The sequence below is a fragment of the Physeter macrocephalus genome, chromosome 11 (genome assembly GCF_002837175.3).
Source record: "Physeter macrocephalus isolate SW-GA chromosome 11, ASM283717v5, whole genome shotgun sequence".
Taxonomy (NCBI): Eukaryota; Metazoa; Chordata; class Mammalia; order Artiodactyla; family Physeteridae; genus Physeter; species Physeter macrocephalus.
Window position 1 is genome coordinate 178,520,884 of NC_041224.1, and position 21,179 is coordinate 178,542,062.

Genomic DNA, 21,179 nt, shown 5'->3' on the forward strand with positions numbered 1-21,179 from the left:
GGTGCAGTGTGTTGGAGCGAGATGTGACACGGGGAAGATCGAGGTCCCGTCGTGAGAGGCCTCGATGTTGGCCAAGGAAAGGCCTCCTCCCGCCCAGGACCTTGGATAGAAACCAGAGCTGTGAGGAGAGGACAGCGTGTGCTGCTTGGTGGATGGGTGGAGTAGGGGCCGGGGTGTGGGGATGGGCTCTGTGTGATGCTGGCTTCTTGCTTACTCTGGGCGCAGGCGGGCACCGCCCTGGCAGGCAGGGAGGGGATTTCAAGCTCCTATCACACCCCCTAACATGGGAGCCTGTGTCGGGGGGCCCGACAGAGGCTGGACCTGCGGCCGCCTGCAGGAGGGATGGGCCTGTCAGGATCCGAGTGGTGAGTAGCCATCAGCTGCCGGGGAGTGTGTATTGTTACGTGTTTCCAGAAACAGGTCCACGTGTACCAGGCCTGGAGGCTGGAGCTCTTGGCCATGGGCGGGCTGTTGGAGGAGGGGGGCTGCGGGGGGTTGGGAAGGGCAGGGAGGTGGCAGAGAGGCTGGCAGCCTCACCTGGTTGGAATCGGGGCTCCCCTGTGTCCCTGGATGCTGTCAGAGCTCACTGGATGGCAGTGGTCTTGGGGAGGGAGGCGGGGACCTGGGCACAGGCGGTTGTGTAACCTGTCTTGTGTCTTGAGTTTCCACCTTTGTTGTGGTGCCGTGATGTCATAACCCAGCATGTCATTCAGTGCTGACTTTTTTCTTGCTTTCAGGAGAAAAAAGGTTTGTATTGTGTTCCCTAAACTCTTTTTCTAGGAAGGTGGGGACCCCATGTCAGTAGTTTGTCCTCCTTTGCCTGGGAGCTGCCTCTCTTGTCTGTAAATGGGGATAAAGCCCCTTCTGGCTGGACTGGGGCAGGGGCCCCAGTTAGACCAGTACACCGCCGTCCACTGTGTCCAGACTGCCGTGCCAGCACTATTGCGCCGGCGGCCCCACCGCTCTACGTGTGTGTGAGTGTGCAGGCGTGTCACCGTGGGTAAGTGTGTGCACCTTAGGGGGCGTCTGGACTCCCCACTGCAGGGCAGGGCTGGTTGTTCGGTGGCGAATTCTGTTTGACCGTAGCCGAGAGGCCGCCCCGTTGCCCCTCCACCTGCACAGGCCTGGCTGTAAAGAGTGGCGCTCCTGGCAGGTCCCGGGCTGCAGGGATGGGAGGGGTCATCTTCCACCCCGTCGCCCAGGGCAGCCCCTACCAAGCAGGTGTGCCCTGGAGGTTCAGCCTCTAGGACCCCCCTGCCCCCCCGAGGGTGGCTGGGCGAGGGGCCAGTGCTGGGCGTGGCCTCCCCACCATGACCCCAGGCTCTGCTCCAGGGGAGCTCATGCCACGGGATTCGGGAACCCCCAGAAGAGCGTCATCTGGGAACAGAGGGGATTTTAGGAATCAGAGGTCCTTGGAGATTGTGTCTCGTTGCCCCTGAAACTCCCCTCCCCTCTAACCACACCCCCCATTTGATGATAGGAAAACAGCCCTGAAGCCCAGACAGCTGCTAGCCAGGGTCACCCAGCAAGGTGGAGTCAGGGCCACTAAGCGGGTCTTGGGGTTCTTGGAGATGAGCCCCTGACCTTGACCCACGGGGCTTGCCCACGGCTTCTTGGAGTTGCTGTCAGGGGATGGACAGACAGACAGGTAGGGTGCCCTGGGCTCCTGGGGCCTCGGTGATGGGGGCTGTTTGCGGGCGTCGTTCCTGGGTCCGTGACTGCAGGTGTGCAGGGCGTGGCGGGGAGGGGGGGGCCCAGGGTGAGAGGGAGGGGGCCACCGGGGAGGCCCCCAGTCCCGGCTCTGTCCTTGACCCCTTCTCAGCCGGCATCAGGTCAACTGCCCTCTCTGGGCCTTGGTTTCCCAAGTGTCTCCTGAATAAGCGGCAGAAGAAGTCCACGCATGGGGGGCGGTGGAGGGACAGGGTCTCCGAGTGTGACTTCCTTTGTGACAGGAGCTCCGACGGGTCGGAGCGACAGAGGAGGAGGAGGGGGCTGGGAGAGGGGGTGCAGCCGGTCAGCAGGGGGCCGGGGGGCGGTGAGGAGCCCAGAGGTGTAGCCGAGCCCCTGGCTTTGAACCTGGGGATCCTGGCCGCGAGCTCTCGGTGCTGCCGTCGGGGGCAGATGCCTCAGACAGACGGGTGGGTGGTGAGCGACGGTCAGTCAGTCGCTCCTGGGAACCACTGAGGGCGCCGGGCATGACGCCGGGTGGGGCCGGAGAGGGCACAGAGCTCTGGGGGGTTCCGAGAGGGACACGACTTTCCTTAGGGGTGGGGAGGGGGACGGGGAGTCGGGCCCCTGCAGAGCCCCTGACCTTTGAACCTGAGATCTGCTTGGTGGTCTCATGGTGCGGCCGTCAGGGGCAGATTCTGTGCCGAGAGGGCGGACTTAAGGCCCATGGCATGGTGTGCGGGGGCCCACGCGCACGGACCTCCGTGTTGGAGGCCCTCCCCAGGTGGAGGTTCTAGGTCCCCCGCGAGGAGTGGTCCCAGTGCGGAGGGGCGGCGGATCTGGGAGGCCCGAGGCGGCCGCCGGATGGGTGGGCCCTGAGGCCGGGCAGAGGGGCCCTCGGTCAGCAGGGGCTGGGCTGTGGCAAGGGTGAGCCCTGAGTGTCCGGGGACCCGGTCACCGCTGCCCTCCCGCCCCGGACTCCCCTGCCTTCGCGCGGCCGTGCACCCTCCGAACAGCTTTTCTGCCACTTTCACGGCCGTGTGACCTTGGCCTTCTCCACTAGGGGTGGTGGTGGGGGAATTGCTGAAGCCGAGGGACCTGGGTTCGAAGACCCTCCGAGTTAGGGGGGCAGGGCACAGGCGGCCCACCCCTCATTTCTCGTGTGGGACGAATTGGGACTTGGATTTCTGGGGTCCCTGATCCCGACCCTCCGGAAGAGGCAGCTCCCCGTGTCGCCCTCCTCCCCCCGCCTCCCCCAGCCTGCGTGCCAGGCGCCTGGTGGGCCTGGTCCCGGGGGAGCCCCGCCCCTCCCCCACTCCACCTGCTCTCCCTCCATCCTGCCCGTCCCCGCCCTCCACCTTCAGAACAAGCCACGGGGTCAGATCATCTTTTAACTCTGCTTTATTTGGGGGGTGGGGAGCGGTGAGGAGGGGAAGGCGGGGAGGGTCTCCTCCCCGTGGCGGAGAGCGGTGGTCTGCTAGGAGCGCTCTCTCGGCTGCTTGGCTGTCTCGGGCCTCTCTCGGTCTCGCTTGGAGCCCCTCCCCTTGTCTCGGGCCTCAGGCCCCCGTGCTGTCAGTGTTGGGGTGGGGGAGGGAGCCCGCCCGGGCGAGGTCACCCCGCCAGCGTCCCGGACAGTCGCAGGGACGCCTGAGGCTGCGAGTGAGTCCGGTAAGTACGGGCACGTCGGGACCCTCTGTGGAGCAACGCCGCCCAGGTGAGAGCCAGAGCTCAGGGTCAGACAGTCAGTGTCGAGGGAGCTGGACCAGACGGGGCGGGGGGCGGGCGCAGCTTTGCAGGGAGGTGGGGCGGGGGAGGAGCCCCAGCGCCCCACGCGGCGGGGGAGGTCGGGGTCGGGCCCGGGGCACCGGTGGTGGAGGTGGAAGAAGTCAGTGGAACCCCCGAGGTCGGTGTCCCAGGGTGGCCCAGGGTGGCCACTCGTCTCCCCAGGGGGCTGGGTCCCTGGCATCTGCTTGCTCGGCTGCGTCTGCTGTGCCGATTCTTCGCCCGGCCTTGGGTCATGGGGTCATTTCCTGCCCATCACTGCTCTCTCCTCTCATTGATCTCGCGCCCAGTTGCAGGCCTGGGACCTGGAGAATTAAGACGGAATTGGGTAGCCCTGAGCTGGCTCTGGGTCTCTGATGGTTGGACAGTGCGCTGGATAGTCCGTTGGCACGGATACCGGTGCTGGTGGGCGAGCTGACTGTTTGCCCTTCTCAAGTGTTTCCCCTTGGGTCAGGAGTGGCAGGAAGGGGGCCCGGGGTCCCAGCGAAGCCGGCTGGGGCACGGGGGGGCGGGCGGGAGGTTCTGTGGGGCGGCGGGGCGGAGGGGAGGAGGCGTTTTCAGTCGAGGTCCGCGTCCGCCTCTTCGCTGGGCAGCTCCCCCAGCGTTGCTCCTTCCCTGGGGGGGCCCGCCCCCGCCCCGGCGCGGCTGGGTGTGGACTGGGAGCGGACGGTGGTCGGGAGGCGGGTCGGGGCCCCGGCCGCCAGCTCCCGGGCGCCGCGGCTGTAGAGCAGACGGTGGGCGTCGGCGTGGGTGGGGAGGCGCCGGCGGGGCCCGAGGGCGCCCGGGGCCCCCCGCTCGTCGCTCTCCCGCTCGTCCTGCGAGGTGTCTTGCAGGCCGTCATGCAGGCCACACTGACGGTAACGTTGCAGGTCGTCTTGCAGGGCTTCTCGCGAGACGACACCCTCTTCATCGACGACGTGCGGCTCCAGGCGGCGGTGCGGGCGCGGGCGCGGGCGCGGGCGGGGGCGGGTCCCCTCACGGGGGGCGACTCCGAGGGCCAGGAACTCGCACAGCATCTGCCAGAACCCGGGCGCGGCTCGCAGGCCAAGCAGGGCGTCGCGCTGCCGCCGGCCGGCGCCCAGGGACGGCTCGGCCGCTTCCTCGGCTGGGATGGCGTCGGCGCCCGTGACGGGGGGCATCTGGGCGAACGGCCGGGCGACGGCGGTGGCGATGGCGATGGCGCGGCCAGCGGGGAGGGACGGGTCCAGGAGCAGGCGCAGGGAGCGCCGTGGTGGCGGCCGGGCCGTGTCCGGGGTGGGCGCGGGCGGCAGGGCCAGGCGCCTTCTGGACCGCAGCAGCACCAGGAGGGCGGCCACGGCCAGGAGGTTCTTCCAGAACAGGAGGCCTCGGAAGAAGTGCAGGAGGCCGGCCCTGATCTGGGCCGCGCTGAGGTGGGCGAGGAAGCTGTGGAGTATTTGGTCGGCCGGTATGAGAGCCAGGACCTCCTGCTGGAGGTTCTGCCCGCTTGGCCCGTCCTGATGAAGGGCGTCTTCGGTCTCCTCTCCGTCCCCCGATTCCGGGGCCTGATCCCTGGGGGGCCCTCCCACAGCGAAGAGCATCCCCGGCCGAGTGGCGGCGCGGTGCTGGAGGGCTCTCCTCCGGAGAAGTTTCCACGCGGGCGGCAGGGGCCGGCCGCCCTTTGGCTCTGGCCGCTCCATGACGTCGAAGTGGAAGTGGGAGAAGAAGAAGACCCAGTGCCCGGGGAGAAGTACGGTGAGCCTGTCATCGTTCAGAGAGGCCAGATCCTCTGTGTTGAGGAGGATCATGATGGGCTCCTCGGTGTTCTCCAGGTAGCGGCACCACACCATGAAGGCAGCCCGTACTGGAAGGATCTTCATCTCCGCCGGCGAGGCCTCGACCTCGATCGGGGAGATGTTTCGAGAATAGAAAGCGCAGCAGACTCGCTTGCCGCTTTGGTCGTCGACTTGGATCAGGGAGGCGTGCAGGGACGTCTTGGTGACGCCCGTCTCCAAGTAGAAGGGGTTCTGGGGCTTGGGGTGGTGGAGGAGGGGCGCCTCGCGGAACGCCCGCTTCAGGCGCTCCAAGGCGTCCTGCTCCTCGCGCCCCCAGTAGAAGGGCCGGTAGCTCAGCAGCTGCCGCACCAGGGGCTCCGTGATGGCGGCGAAGCTCTCCACGAAGTGCCGGTACGGGAAGGCGAATTCGATGAGGTTTCGCAGGGACTTCGCAGAGCCAGGGACGGGGTACCCGGTTACGGTGCTCACAATGCTCTTGTTGAGTCTCACCCCTTTGGGGGTCACGACGAATCCCAGGAAGTCGGCGCTGTGCCGGTGGAACTGGCTTCTGTCCAGGGAGCAGTAGACGTGGTGGTAGCGGAAGCGGACCAGGACTTGGCGGACGTGGTGGGGATGCTCCTCCCGGCTCATTGAGTAGACCAGGACGTCCTGCCCGTACGAGAGGACAAAGAAACCGAGCATGTCCTTTAGGATAAAGTGAATCACGCCCTGAGGGATGATGGGGTCTGCGCAGATCAGGAAGGGCTGGTAGCTCGTCATCTCTTGAAGCTCCAAACCGAACGCCGCCTTCCATACATCTTCTGTCTGGCGTACGTTCATGCTTTCCTCCACGACGGTGCCGCGCAGCCCCAGCTTCGTGAACCACGTAGCTCCGTGTAACTGGTCGAACAGTTCTGGAATCATCTGTACGTAGTCGTGTCTGCTGGTCAGCGTGTCCTGCGGGTGCCAGTATTCCTCCCGCCTGGCTCTTTCTTGCATCCTGGCTCCCACAGGTTCCCACGGCGCGGTGGAGGGACGCTCGTAGTAGGTCTCGCTGGGATCACTGTCTCCAGCCTGCTGAAGCTCAGAGGGCTCTGATTCAGAAAGATCATCGGATCCGTCTGAGCTTGGCTGGTTGGAAGTCTCCTCATCTGCTTCCTTCGGGTTAAACACGTCGGCCAGGTCGGAGTACAGGGGCGGCAGTCCGGGCAGCAAGCTTCTGGCGTGTCTTTCCAGAGCGATGCATGGTGGGGGCGGGCGGAAGCAGTTCTTCAGGCAGTAGGGAGAGTGGAAGGTGCAGCGGCCTTTGACCCAGTCGACCTCTGGGCTGTGCACTCGGAGCCAGTTGGTGCCGAGTATCACGGAGAAGTCGGGAGACGGAACGATGTCGAATTCCAGGGACTCCTGGTGGTTCTGGTGGGTGCACACCAGGGGTTCGGTGTAGAGCCAGACGGGCTCGTGGCCGACCAGCGAGCCGTCCACGGACTGCACCGACCGCGGGTAGGGCTTCTCGTAGAGCTCGACGTAGTGCTCTTGGGCGAACCTCTCATCCATGAAGTTGCCACCCGCCCCCGAGTCGACCAGGGCCCGGACCGCCACGCTGTGGTAGGGGTTCACCCTCACCATAAGCAGCAGGAACAGGTGGTCGCGGCTGATGGCGGGCTGGGCCTCGCAGGGCAGCCAGCTGCTCACTGCCCACCGCTCTGGAGCCGGCGAGTCGATCCAGGTCAGGTTCCGCGGGCGGGCCTCCGGGGGCAGCCTGAGCATCGCCCTTCTCTCTGCCAGCTTCTCTTCTATCTGCAGGACCAGCACAATCAGGCTGTCCAGCGAATCCGGCTGAGGGACGCGGAACAGATAGTGCCTGATCTCCTCCTTGAGCCCCTGGCACAGGTGGGCCCGCAGGACTTCGTCTGGCCAGCCCAGGGTGGGTACCAGGCCCTGGAACTCGTTGACGTATTCGATGGCGGCGCGATCCCCCTGCCTGAGGTTGAACATGGCCTCTTCCGCCACCCGCAGGGCCTGGCGGTACTGGAACGTATCGGACATGGCCTCCAGGAAGGCTGGGAAGTCGTCGATCAGGGGGCTTTCTCTCTCCACCAGATCTTTGGCCCATTCCAAGGCCAAGCCCGAGAGGTGGCAGATGACGTACCCCACTCGCAGGCGGTCGCTGTAGAGCATCCTCGGGTAGCTCTGTAAGATCAGTTGGCAGAGCGCGACGAACTCGTGGTATTCCCTGCGATCGCCCGAGAACTTGCCTGGGATCGGCAGGTGGCCGGCGCTGATCCCCTTCATCAGGATCTCTTCCGCCACTCTCTGCTGCTCTCTGAGGTCTTGCATCCGGAAGTACAGAGAGATGATGGACCTCACCGTGCCCATGATTCCTGCTGTCGAGCTGTCCGTCGGCCCTTCGGGATGCTCCTCCTCTTTCCGCCCAGCCAGGTCAGTGTAGTCGTCTTGCTCTTCCTGGGCTCCCCGTGGGTTGACTGATACCTCTTCCATTCTACCAGGTGCCCCACCGAATGGACCCCCCGCTTCCAGACGTGAACCATCGCGTGACTCCTCCAGGTCTTGGAGTAGGTCATTGGGTGGATCCTTTATTTCCCTATGTGGGCCACTGGATGGCTCCTCCATGTCTTGGAGGAGATCAATGGGCAGCTCTTCCACTTCCTGGGCCAGGCCACCGGCCAGCCCCGCCGCCGCCGCCGCCGCCTCCGCCGCCTCCGCTCTGCTGCCTGCTGTCTCCACGGTGGTGTTGGATGAGCCCTCGGAGGACTCCATTTGTTTTGATGATGGATTCTTACGCTCCATCATCGTCTCAAATGAGTCTTCAGAGGGTTCTATCATTTCGTCGGATGGGAAGGAGTGTTCTCTGAAGACTGGTAAGGTTGTGATGCGTCCGGTCGGTGACTGGGATGGCAGAGATCAGAACCTGGGGGTGGGGAGGGGGTGCGAGGAAAGGCAGTGGTTTAGGGTCTCACGAGGCCAGGGTCTCCAGGACAAATCAGATGCCCAACTTGGCAGAGCAGAGAGAAGCTGGGGAAAGCCTCCCTGGGTCCAACTTGGGGCATCCCATGGAGAGAAAAATCTGCAAACCCCTGACCTTCCCGCCTACTCTCCCGGGCTGACTCTGCCTGTCTGGCCTGACTACTCCCCCGTGGCTGTAAGAAATTCACAGCCCATAAATTCTGTGGAGTTGATGGGCCCGGAGTGGCAGGCAGGCACCTGGCAGGGTGCATTAGCCGCTCCATTTCAACCCTGGCACACAGGCCTGGTCAGCCTCCCTTCCCTTCCTTGGTCACCAGAAAGTCACAGAGGTCGCATCTCAGTGCCGTCCAAAGCTGCTCCTGGCAGGCTGGGCCTCCTCGCTTGCGAGGTGCGGCTCTCCAGCAGAGATGCCTACTGTTTGACAAGTTCAGGGCAAGAGGAGAAAATGGGCACTTGGCTGCTATCCCGTCGGTTGGCTCAGACGCCCAAAATAGCTCTTATTTCCTCTCCCAGATTCGAAGGAGACATCGGGGGCAGGCAGAAGTAGTGATCTGGATTCTGGCTTTTCTTTTTTTTTTTTTTTTTTTTTCCAGAAACGTTTATAAAACACCTACTGTGTGCCAGAGACTTGTGCGTTTGTGACTTGGTTCGGACTCGGAGTTTTTGCTGATTTCCTGTCTTTCACCAGCTTCCAATGCAGCGTTCTCCCCAGCTCTGAGCTGTCGAGGAGACCTGCAAATCATGTGCCCACCCCTCCTAAAATCTGCGCTCTCCCGAGATTGCCCTCGCCGTCCGTGGGAGCTCAGGAACGTCAAACATTCGGCCTCCGTTCCGCTTGTGCAAAAATCTTCGTACGCCCCTGCAATCTCTTTGCTCTAGCAGATGCCCCTTCTCTGTTGCTGGTTGGTTTCCCCGCCAGCATCGGGGTATATCTAGTAGAGCTGGGATGTCCAGTAAGGGGTCGGGGTGTGGGGAGGGCATCGGATAGCTTTGACATCTGAGTGACTTAGGATGGATTTTTGAAAATCTGATCATGGGTGGTTTCGGTGGGCCAAGGCTGAATTTACAGAGATGTTTTGGTTGGGGTTATTTGCACACTTCTGTGTTGGGGCCGAGCAAATTGAGTTCTGGCTATCCAGTTAACTAGCTCTACAGTTACTGCTCTTTATGCATTTAACGCTTTTCGCTGCTTCTCAGTTCTCTTTTTTAGCCACTGGGCCAATCTATTAGAAAAAAAAAAAACGCATTCCCTTGTGTAAAACTCCTCATTGGCTAAAATCCAGACTTTCCAGCACGATACGAAATTCTGATCTGCTGTTTCTCAAAATTAAATACATTCTTGTTAGCATGACAGTTAAATTTGATCCTGCAGTCCCTCTGATTGAAACCTTTCGCTGTTTATTTGCTGTCTACGATATTAAATCCAAACCTGTTAGCATAAAAATTCCTGACACACAAACTCACCGAAATCTTTTTCTGGCTAAAATGTAAGGCCTTAGAATAATAGAAAATTCTGATCATGTCATTCCCTCGAGGCAGAGATTACATTTTTTTAGGTAAAATAATCACCATCATCTCCATTATGAGAATATGTATATAGCACATTGTATAAATGAACTCATTTCCTCTTCACAAAAGTCCTGTTAACTGTGTATTATTGTAAAATTCCAAGTCTCTAATTGCAATACAAGATTTGACACAATAATTCATCTGCAGACTCATCAATTAGAAATAAAAATCTCAGTATGTCTCTTAACAACCCTTAAAACCCTCTACTGGCTAAAATTTAAAAATTGAAAATTTAAATTGGCTACAATTTAAAACAAAAATCTCAGTATGTCTCTTACAACCCTTAAAATGATTTATTGGCTAAAATTTAAAGTAAAAATTTTAAATTGGTTAAAATTTGAATTTTAAAATTAAAAATTTTAAATTGGCTGAAATTTAAAATATGAAATCTCAGTTGTCTCTTAAAACCCTTAAAACACTTTAGTGGCTAAAATTTAAAATTTAAAAAATTAAATTGGCTAAAATTTGAATTTTAAAATGAAAATTTAAATTGGCTAACGTTTAAACTTTAGAACGTAAAATCTCAGTATATCACCTACAACCCTTAAAACCCTTTATTGGCTAAAATTTTAAATTGACTAAAATTTGAAATATAAAATCTCAGTATGTCTTTAAAAACCCTTGGAGTGCTTTACTGGCCAAAATTTAAAACTAAAAAAATTAAATTGGCTAAAATTTGAATTTTAAAATTAGAAATTTTAAATGGGCTAAAATTTAAAATATAAAATCTCAGTAGGTCTCTTACTACCCTTAAAATCCTTTATTGGCTGAAATTTACAATTTAAAAATTTAAATTGGCTAAAACGTAAAATACACAATCTCAGTATGTCTCTTAAAACCCTTAATCAGTTAAAATCTGAACACCTTAGCAAGATGATTCAAAAACTAGATTATCTCCTTCTTAATATAAAGTCTATACTCTTGGGTCTTCCCTGGAGGTCCAACGGTTAAGAATCTGCGCTCCCAATGCAGGGGGCCCGGGTTTGATCGCTGGTCAGGGAACTAGATCCTGCATGCCGCAGCCAGGGGCCTGCACGTCACAACTAAAAGATTCCGCAGGCCCCAACTAAAGATCCTGCATGCTACAACTAAGACCTGGCGCTTAGTTTAAATAAAAAAAAAAAAAAAAAAAAAAAAAAAAAGAAGGCCGAGACTCTCAACATGTTTATAAATTTGATGAGGTACCTGATTGAATCCTTCAACTTTCTCGACCTCAACCTCAAATCTAATACCCTTGGCATGTTGTGAAAACTTGCACTTCCTACTCCTTAACATCAAAGTTTAAACTTTTAGCAAAAGAGGCATGAAAGTTATCCATAACTTCTCTATTTAAAGCTTACAAAACTTTCTTTTCACTGCCTATAATATGAAGTTCCAATCACTTAGCATAAAATAAAAATTTTTATCATGTAATTTATCTGCAAACTCATGGATATAAAACCCCACATCTCACCAGGTCACTTCTTCTTTTCTTTTCTTTTCTTTTTCTTTTTTTTTTTTTGCGGTACGTGGCCTCTCCGGTTGCGGAGCACAGGCTCCGGACGCGCAGGCGCAGGGAAGCCCACCAGGTCACTTCTTAAACTTGTTTTGGTTTAATTCCAAACCTCTAAATTAGGCATGATATCAGAATTTGACCATGTCATAAAAGGTCCCATTTCCTTGCAAGATGCATGAATTTGGTCTTGTAACTTCTGCTTAAAATCTTATAATGTGTCTAGTCACCTGTGAGATAGGACCTAAACTCCTTAGCATAAAATACACATTTTACTGTACAATTTCTCTGCAGACTGCTCTTATCAAACACAGAAATTTTTCTTAAAATCTCTTTAATGGCTGACAGCCAAATTCCTTAGCCCGACACAAAAAAGTGATCCTGTTGTTCCTCAAGATAGTGTCCAAACTTCTTAGCATGCTGTGCAAATTCAATCATATGACCTCTGTATAGGTGTAAAGTCCTGCCCCGCCTCTCCATATCACTCGCCATAAGTGCTCCAATTCCTCGGCATAAAGTACAGACAGTGTGCGCTTGTACCAAGGGGTGCCTCCCCTGAGCTGGCGATGTGCCTTCATTATCTGGTTCATCAAATCCAGACACCTTAGCATAAAATATATTTTACCAGCTAATTCCCCTGGAGACAAAACTCTCATCAGTCACTCCTTAAGACCCTTTGCTGGCTAAAATCCAAATGCCTCTGCATGAGGGTTCAAAAGCGAGATCATAGCCCTCCCCCGAATGAGATGCTTGAATGCCTTCAGCTCTCACATAAAATCGCATCTCCTTGGCATGTTATAAAAATCTGATCGTACTATCTTTACCATAAAAATCCACTCTTGTAGCTCTGCTGAAATGTGTACGTTTGATCGTGTAAACTCCCCAATTTAAAACTTTCCAAGGTTTCTTCATAGCCTGTAACATAAAGTCCCAACTACTCATCGTAAAATACAGCGTTTTACCATGTGATTTATCTTCGGACTGGTCTATGAAAACATCGCCACATCTCACCCCGTCATTCTTTGAAACCCTTTATTGGCTTAAATCCAAACTTCTTAGCATGATATAAAAATTTGATCTTGTCATCCCTTAAAATAAAATTCACGCTTTCTAGCACAGTCAATAAAGTTTGATCTTGTCACTGCACTGGAAATCTCACAGTGTCTCTTGATTGTGGAATTATGGAGTAAAAATCCGAAATCTTAGCATCAAATGTGAATTTTATTTTGTAATTTCACTGCACACTCTTCATCGAATACAACAAAACTCAGCATGTCACGCTCTTAGAACTTTTTATTGCCTAAAATCAAATTCCTGGGCACGTGCAAAAATCTCATCATGTCAGAGCCTCAAAATAAATTCCACATTTCTCTGCGTAGTCCCAATGTTGATCATGTAACTGCTCTGATCAAAGTCTTTCAGCCTTACTGTCAGCATCAATCAGATCTCCTTGGTGTGCTCTGAAAGTCAGACTTTGGCACCCTTCACCATGTAAAGTCCAGATGTTTTAGCATGATACTTAAATGTGTGGCTCTTACTTTTCTCTGTACAATTTTCCAGTTTTTCCTCATTGCCTGTAATGTAAAGTCCAAAGCCTTAAAATATATTTTGTGTTTTTCTGCAGACTTACCTCCCACAAGCAAAAATCTCCCCATCACATTTCTTCAAACCCACTGGCAAGAATCCACACTCCTTAGCATGATTATAAAAGTTTGATCCTGTCACTTCTCAAAATGAAGTCCAGATTTCTTCGCCCCAAACCCCAAATCTATTCATGAAACCCCCCACTTAAAATCTTTTTAGTCAATTTTCATCACTAACAAAATGTCTCCCTGTCTTCGCGTGGCTCCCAGACTTAATCATGGTTTCCTCAGTTTAAAACCCTCCACACGCATGTCCGTAACATACAATCCAATTGCCTGAGCATGAAATGCAAATTGGGCCAAGTGTTTGTTGTACTGAAAAATCTTCACATTGCTCTTTATTACTTAGGGTATAAAGCCTAAATTTGCACGAAACCAACATTTTGTACCATCTACGATTCTTAGCTTCAGTTTCTTATTCCTTTCGCCCTTCACGCCTCAAAGACTGGGTTTCTTACTTCTTGCCCCCCAGACACATCTTGATTTCATTGTCCCAGGTCCTTTTGTTTTTTTAAAACTCATCTCTCTACCTGTGATTCATTAATTCATGCAGCACGTCCTGATTCTTTTTTCTGGACCAGGCATTATGCTAGATCTCCAAGATAAAGGAATGGAGGCAACCTTGCAGAACATCACCAGCAAAGAGATGAGGACCACACCCTTGTGTTCAATACTGTGCTGGAGGTGAGCTCGGGGTCTTGGAGGGGCAGGGCGGGGGTCTCCTAGTACTCCTGGCGAGCACCCCCCTTGAAGCTCCACTGGCCTCAGCCGTCTGCCCCTTTGCAAGAGCTTTGGGCATCGCCGGAGACCCACGTACCGCTTTGGACAACCACTGGGGATTCTTTCTGACTCCTGTCCTCCACGGGCCCACCCGCCGCAGCCCCATGCAGCCCAGGGGCTGCCCCTGCCTCTCCTCTGGGCTCTCCGGAAGTAGCATTCTCCGTCCTACGAATGCAGCTGGATACAGGTTGAAGTCTCAAGCCTCACAAAAATTTCTTTCAGAAGTGTCTACTGATTTGGAAATTCTTAACCTTACCAAAAAAAACAACCCTCCAAAATCCAGGATGATTTAGTGCACCTGGTGTGGGGTCTTTGGGTTGGACCCTCTTTCTTCCCCTCCCGACACTCATACACAGACAGCCCAGCCTCACCACCTTCGGTGCCTGGAGCCTTCTCGGTCAGGTCAGCTCCTTGCTCGCCTCTGAGCAAGTGGTCCATTGGGTCAGGGCTGCCAACGTGTGTCTATGAAGGGTTGGGTGTGGGGAGCCGGAGGGGGGGGGGGGCAATCCCTCAGCGAATACCTCTCCCCGTCAGCTCACTTGCACAGTAAAGGAAATCTGATTTTAAAAATAGAGCTTGGAAGAGGAGATGAGAGGATGTTTAGGGGCAGGGTTGAGCCTGGGGCAGGGGGCGGAGGTGGAGGAATTAGGGGAGAGGTTAGGACAGGGGAGGGGTGCGGAGGCCCAAGTTGCTGAGGAGAAGGTGGGACAGCGAGAAAGAGGAGGGCTGAGGGGGGGAAGGGGAAGGAGGGCTTCTCGTGTTCCCCTTTTCTGGCCTCCCAGACGCTGGCTGTCACACCTGGAGCCCCCTGGCTTTCGGGGCCATCAGGTGGGCGCCAGGGCTGTTGTCAGGTGAAGACCCCTCTCTGCCTTGCGCCGCCTCAAGGCTGTGCTCAGAACCACTTGGGTTCGAGGGACACAACCGCCAGGCCTTGGGGGCTCGGTCGCCTGGAAATGAGTGTCTTCCATGTGCTTCCTCCACTGCCCCAGTCCTGCTGGTGGCATGGATGGAATGGAGCCCCACGACGCGGGTGGGCGTGCGGGTGGGCGCGCAGGGGCACTGGGAGGGCTTCAACTAAGAACAGGCCGTTCTTAGTTATTCTGTTAAACTAAGGTCAAGGTCAAGTTGTGCCCTTAGCAGGCTGAGGCCGGGGGTCCTTCTTGATTCCCCTGGTGAGGCCCAGTGGCGTGGTCCCTCTCCGCATTCGGCTTGATAGCTGGGAGCAGAGGAGAAGGGTGGTGGGGCTTCTGAGGGTGGCCCCCCGAGGGTCCCAAGAGGACCTGGGGTTGGGTCCCGGGTCCCAGCGGACCATGGCACCTTCAGGGGCTGCTGGCCTGGCAGAGCTCAAGTTGGGGGTCCCTCCCTTGCGAGACCCTGCCTTGACACTCACCTCCCTGACTTGTGCGAAAGACCCCTTGGGCCTTACAGATAGGAGACCCTTCTCACCTTGACCCAGAACGGCTAGTCTCTGTTACTCCCCTTTCTCCCCCTGGGGCCTGGACAGAGGTCCTTGACGGTCAGGCCCCCCCGGGCCTCAGACATAACTGGGGACACTGAGTGTCTAGAAGGGGGAAGCGGTGACTCAGGAAGACAGCGAGTTACGGCAGAGCTGGGGCTGTCCCCCCTGGCCTCCACCTCCGCCTCCCTCCCGGGCTAGGTGGAGGTCTCCTGGAGAGGGTCCCTGCAGCCCCTCGCCTCCCCAGGCCATCAAGGTGAAGGGCAGGGCCCCTGACCCAGCAGTGTTCCCTCCGATGCAGAGTGCCCGTCCTGCCGCCGCTTGACTGGCAGCTCCGGGGGCAGCTGGATCGCTCTGCCCAGAATAACCCGGGGAGGGGGAGAGTGCCACCTGCGGGCGGGGCCGGGAGAGGGTCACGGGGAGGGTGGCCTCCTTCTTTGGGCTGCCCCAATCGGCCGGGCCAATCAGCTGGTCCTGAGGCTTCTCTTGCCTTTCAAGGCAAGCGGGCAGGAGAAGGAGCCCGTACCGGCTGCCAGGCTGGGGCCCCCGCTGACTTTCAGCGTGCCCTTCTCCCCCGGGGCCCTCAGTTTCCCCACCTCTGCGGGGAGGCCTGGGCTGTGGTCTTCTCACTTGGCTCCTGTAGTTCTGGGGTCCTGAGAGGGGCTCGAGGGGTGACCCCGGGGAGCAGGGGTGAGGGGAGGCGTTGGCTGAGTAGGTGGAAGTTAGTTCCAGCAGCCACTCTTACGAACTGGGGGCTCTCGCACTAGTTCCACGGTTGGGAACACAGGCTGGGTGGCTTCTTCTAGTGTTGGTCCAGGTTTGACAGCTGGGCTGGGAGGGGTCTCGGTGGACTTTCTCGCATCTCTGGTGGGCTCCCTCTCTGCCTGGTGTGAGGTGGCTGCAGGCCTAGGAGCCTGGAGTCTGGGGACATGCAGGGCAGCTTGGGCTGGAGTGGGAGGCCGAGGCTGGCCTCAGTCTCCCCATTTACATAGTGGAAGGAGCACGGCCTTCCCAGGGGAGGTGGGCACAGCAAGCCCTTTGTAAACTGTGAAATGCTACCAACGAGTAGGTAAATCTACTTTGGCAAATCTCCCAAGAATTTCTGTGCCTGTTATTTTCCTTAGGACTCTTATGATTATTACTTTTAGAACACCCGCTATAATTGTAATGGTCAGGCAGACTCAGACAGTGTTTTCACTCATGGTGTCAACTTTAGTTTTCCCATTAACCCTGTGAGGTGACGACGCCCTGCCTTGCAAGTGAGTGGACCAGGGTCCGGAGGGTGAAGCGGCTTTGCCCAGGAGCCGTAATTAGCGGTGACGAAGGCGCTCGGATCCAGGCCATTGAACAGCCCCAGCGATAAGCCGCCCGTGACTGGAGCCAGTGAGGGACGGGGGGCGGGGGGGCGCTGTAGGGTGCAGAAGGCACGTGTCCTCCAGATGGGGGTAATTAGCGCTCATTTATTAAAATGGATGCTTCCCGAGTGTCTGCTCTGTGTCAGGCAAGACCCTAATACTGACTTTGTTCCTTATGGGGTGGGCGTGTTCTGGCCTCACAGCTTTAACTGGGATTCCGAGAGCTCAGTTCAGGAAGGAAGAGGCAGAGGCAGTGCTCAAAGCCAGGCTTAGGCTTTCTTCCCTCCACTGGTGGATGGAGGGGCAGGAGCCGAGGCCCTGGGTGCAGTGGGCAGTGGCCGTTTGGGGCCCTGAGGACTGGAGGGGCCACTGTCATTGCATGGCCCGCCAGGAGCCCAGACCAAAGGAACGGGGACCTCGGTGTCTCCCCTCCGTCTCCTCGAAAATCTCACTCACGCGGTCATCCCCAACTCATTCTGGCTCATTTGCTTGTGGGCAAAGGGACAGGACAGCTGGCCCAGGACCTGCTAATTATAGCCGCTCAAGTATTTGAGCAGAGCTGTTGAGTCCTCCATGTCCTGGTTTTTTCTTGCAGGCAAGCAAACCCTTTAACCTCTCCTCCTGAGCGCTGGCCCAGGCCCCCCAGGGGGAGGTCAGCATGAGATCCCCACCCCAAGTCTTACCTTTGATGCAGGCGATCGGTGGCTCTGCTCCCGTCCCGTCAACTGGAACTTCGCTTCTTTCTAGAAAGTTATTGGATAAATGGGTTTCTTTAAGTATGAAAGCCTAGGTTTGGGAGGTGCATGCACTCTCCACGGTAGCAACCACAGTCCACTCACAGCCTCTGTCCTGCTTTTCTCTTGGGACTATATCACGTCATGTGATACAGTCCCCCCATCGCTACGTTTGTGTCCCTCTGTGATATTTCTTGAGTACTTACTATGTGCCGGGAACTGCTTTCATCCCCTTAATCCTCAGAATACCCCGTGAAGGTGTTAGTTATTATCCCCATTTCGCAGAAGAGGAGCCTGAGGCCCAGAGACAAACCTCAGACCCTATGGGTCGATCTCACTTCTGGAACTGGGACTGACCCAGGCCGCACATCTCATCGGTCTCAGGGCCCGCGTGTCAACCCAGCTGAGGTCCACGCCGGCGGCACTTGGGTCCCGCCTTTGCTCTGTGACTCCTGAGCTCTCGGCAAGCCCCCTGTTCTTGCCGGACCCCTGTAGTGTTTTGTTCTGCCCCCGACGTCAGTCCGCACTGGCTACTCCTTCCTTCACTCCTCCCCTTAGCGCACAGCAGAGTAGGGCTGCCGGCAGCAGGTGAGGCCCCGGGGCAGCGGCTCAGAGAGGTGGCCTGCACCTCTGCCAGGGGACCTCGTGGGCATTTTCTCTTCTCCCCTCCCAGGTGGCGGAGAGGTGAGATGGCGGTTTTCTCCAGGAAGGGAGTAGATGCCTGGCCCAGGATCGAATAGAAAGGTCTGAAAAATGATTTTTTTTTTTAACCCCTGATTGGTACATTTGAACAATTTGTACATGTGTAGAGTCCTCAGGAGGGAACTAACTCAAGCCCTTTGTTCTGCAGCTGAGGCTCACTGTCCCCGGCGGGCAGTGGGTCGGTGGGTTCCCGAGGCCAGGGCGTGGCCCAGCCCTGGCCCCCAGGGTGGCACACCCCTGCCCGGAGGAGTGTGAGGCCCTCCTAGGCTGACCTTGAAGCAGACCAGGTACGTATGCCCTGCTCTGTCACACTGACAGCCTCTTTGGGAGGTAGGGCCCTCAAAGACTGGGGGCGTCACGCAACCTTAAGACAGTCTACAACTAAAAATCCAGAACGACACTGTTACTCTTGTCTGTCCGTTATACATCCCCCCCGGGGAGGTGTTAAAATCCCTCACCGTAATACAGAGCGATGCCTACAACCGGGGTGTCTGTGATGGGGGCTTAAGGGGTCTGCTCGTGGGGGCAGAGAGGGTGGGCTCCCCTGGGAGGAGGTGGGTGGCCTTGGGCTATAACTCCCCTCGCCTGCTCTGCCAGGATGGGGACAGCCATCTTCAAGCGTCGCCTTGATGCTTTTCGTGAAGGGAAAGATAAAAGGCCTGGCACACGGTAGGCGCTCAACATATGCGAACATGGTTCTTATTTCAGGGGGATGTGTCCCCCTAACTGTCCCTTTGAAAGCCCTTCTCATTTTTGTAGAGTCCAGAGGGGAACAGGGAGGGTTAGACAGGTCAGCGCTGGGTCCGGAGGGCCTTTTCTTGAGTCAGCCCTGTAACTTTATTGGCATTGTGGGATTTATGTAGCCTTTCTGAGGCATGAACGTCTTCAGGTGGAATTACCCCGGCCCGGAGGCAGACACAGGTAGCCCGGATACTGTATTTTATTTATCATAAAAATCTTTTGTTATCTGCACAACTGTGGCAGGCATCTCAAAGCGTTCACCAGGACCAAACCCTGTCCAGAATAAAACACCGTGTAATAAACAGCAGAGGCTCACGTGCGGGACAGGTGATGAAGAGCCGACAGAGGGCTGGCTAACCTGTACTCACGCTTCTTCCGCCCAAAGTCGTAGTTGAAGATAAGTGTCTGCCTGGCAGAGGGGAGAGAACTCACAAGGTCCTGCCTGTGTTAGCTTAGGGAGGGGGAGACGTTAACCAGCTAACTAATCAGTTCATCTGTGCAGAGGGCGGCCAGGACAGAACCTGATTTCAGGCTGCTTTGGGTTTCAGGTTGGCTTAGTTTTGTGCTCTGGGGCTCGCCGAGCCTTGATGTCTTTATCTGCGGATAAAGGCTCTTCCCAGCGGCACACTTAGTCCGTGCCCGCGACAGCTGGAGGGGGCCTGGGGAGCCGGGTCCGAAGCTTAGTGTGCAAGCAGAGGTTGGGGCGCCTGGGGGAGAGAAGGGGTTCCGATGGGGAGTTGGGGAGCAGTGTGCTCCCCGGGACGTGAAGGGGGGCAGGCAAGGGCCTGCAAGTTTGCACCCCGTTCTCAGGGAGCTGACACGTTAGCCACACACCCTCTTGGTTAGACCTGGGGCGTGGGCAATGTGACAGCTGCGGGTTGCGCCCGGCTGGGAGGCTGCCGGTGCACGTGGGCTGCAGGGCTGCTGCTCTCCAGAGGCTCCCGTGTACCCTGCGCCCAGGACTGTCTCGTGTCACATTCTCCCAAGTCCTCATTCTAGTTAGCTAATCCCTGAGAACACGGGCCAGGGCATTAGCCTTCTGGCCTCTTAAAGACCAGAAAGGAAAGTCCTCCCCGATGGGTGCCTTGCAGACACCCGCTCCGTGGCTCTGGAGGGATTTGGGGCCTGTGGGTGGTGTAGTCACAGCCCGCAGGCACACACCTGCTGGCCTCATGTCACTGACACGCCACTCGGAGGCCCAGGGCTCCAGTTTTAGAACGTAGAAAATTCAGAAAAGAATGATCTGGGAGATACAATAAATCCCTCGTGTCTGCAGAATTTGTCTGGGGGAGATATGCCCACTCCTGAGCCATCAGTCAAAATGCTCTTCCTTTTGTGTTTGTTAAAAAAAAAAAAAAAAAGCTAAAAGCTAACAGAAACCCCCCACACAAACACAGCAAAACAAAACCAAACCCACATGCAAAATGTTTATTTTAATTCTGAAAGAAATGCATTGATAATTAATACACCCATTACCGAAAATCAAACCCTGCAGATAAAAGCTAAAGCCATCGTCAACTCCTTCCTCCATCCCAGTCCCCCCCCCAACCCCCCAGTCACCACCATTTTAACTCCTGTTGTCAGAGTCAGGTGTCTGGTTCCAGATTTTTTTTTTTTTTTCCCGTGCATTTGCATATGTATCTAAACAGACCTCTCCAATGTATGATTCTTTTTTTTTTTTTCTTAAGGTAAACTATATCATCATGTACATTTCTTTTCGCACAGCTTGTTTTTCTTCACTCAAGAATGTGCTTGGAGATCATAAAAGATAAGCACCATTCCTTATAACAACACCTTAGTAGCCTGTAATCTGTACACACCGGAGTTGAGTTCGCCACCTTGCTGCTGTCACTAAAGCTCCGGGTCCTTACCCGGTGGGGCTGGCTTGTGGAAGCAGGTGTAAGTAATTGCCAAGGTCTGGATTTGAGGAGTGGGCTCACAAGTGTTTATGACATTATTACAAATGAATATGTGAATGCATAAATGAGCAAAATAAAAGCGGGACATGCCTGGACCAATGATGAGAAAGTGTTTGTGAACAAAGGATCCTGATTAATCCAGTTCTGCGCAAAATACTGAGGTCCATTAAAAGACAATAGGTCTCTGCTGTTTCATTCTTTTTAAGAGCTGTTTAATATTCCGGGGTGTGTTTGCACCATTGTCGATTAGAGCTTCCTCTATTGTTGAAAAGCCCAGCTGTAAGTCTGCTGGGAGAGGCCAGTGTGAGCCTGGAGATGCTTTGGTCAAAGTCCTAGTCATTGGGCTGGGTCACGGGTCCATGTGTGCTCGTTATATCATTTAAGAAAATAAATAAGAAAGATACATAAAATAAAAGAGGTCCTGGCATAGATAAATGAGGAGAGCATGTCACGAACTGAGGTTTTAATTAATGTGATTTTGCTGAACTGACGCCTGATAAAAAAGATCTAAGCCGTCCTGTTTTAGTTTTGTTGTTGTTGTTACATTGCTAACGACCCTGCAGTGAGCATTCTTGTAGCTGAATCTGTAAACACGTCCCTGACTGTTCTTTTAGTCCAGC

General features: G+C 55.4%; 1 protein-coding gene and 1 non-coding gene across 2 annotated transcripts; one reads left to right on the plus strand and one right to left on the minus strand.

Annotated features, from left to right (window-relative positions):
* Nucleotides 1–4,007: 4,007 nt before the first annotated feature.
* Nucleotides 4,008–8,027, minus strand: RTL1 (retrotransposon Gag like 1). The gene has a single exon (XM_007111183.2). The coding sequence runs from the start codon at nt 8,025–8,027 to the stop codon at nt 4,008–4,010; it is 4,020 nt and encodes a 1,339-aa protein (XP_007111245.2).
* Nucleotides 8,028–20,650: 12,623 nt separating this feature from the next.
* On the plus strand, nt 20,651–20,727 carry LOC112066839 (small nucleolar RNA SNORD112). The gene has a single exon (XR_002892917.1). It is a non-coding gene; the product is annotated as a small nucleolar RNA SNORD112 (small nucleolar RNA).
* The last annotated feature ends 452 nt before the right edge of the window (nt 20,728–21,179 follow it).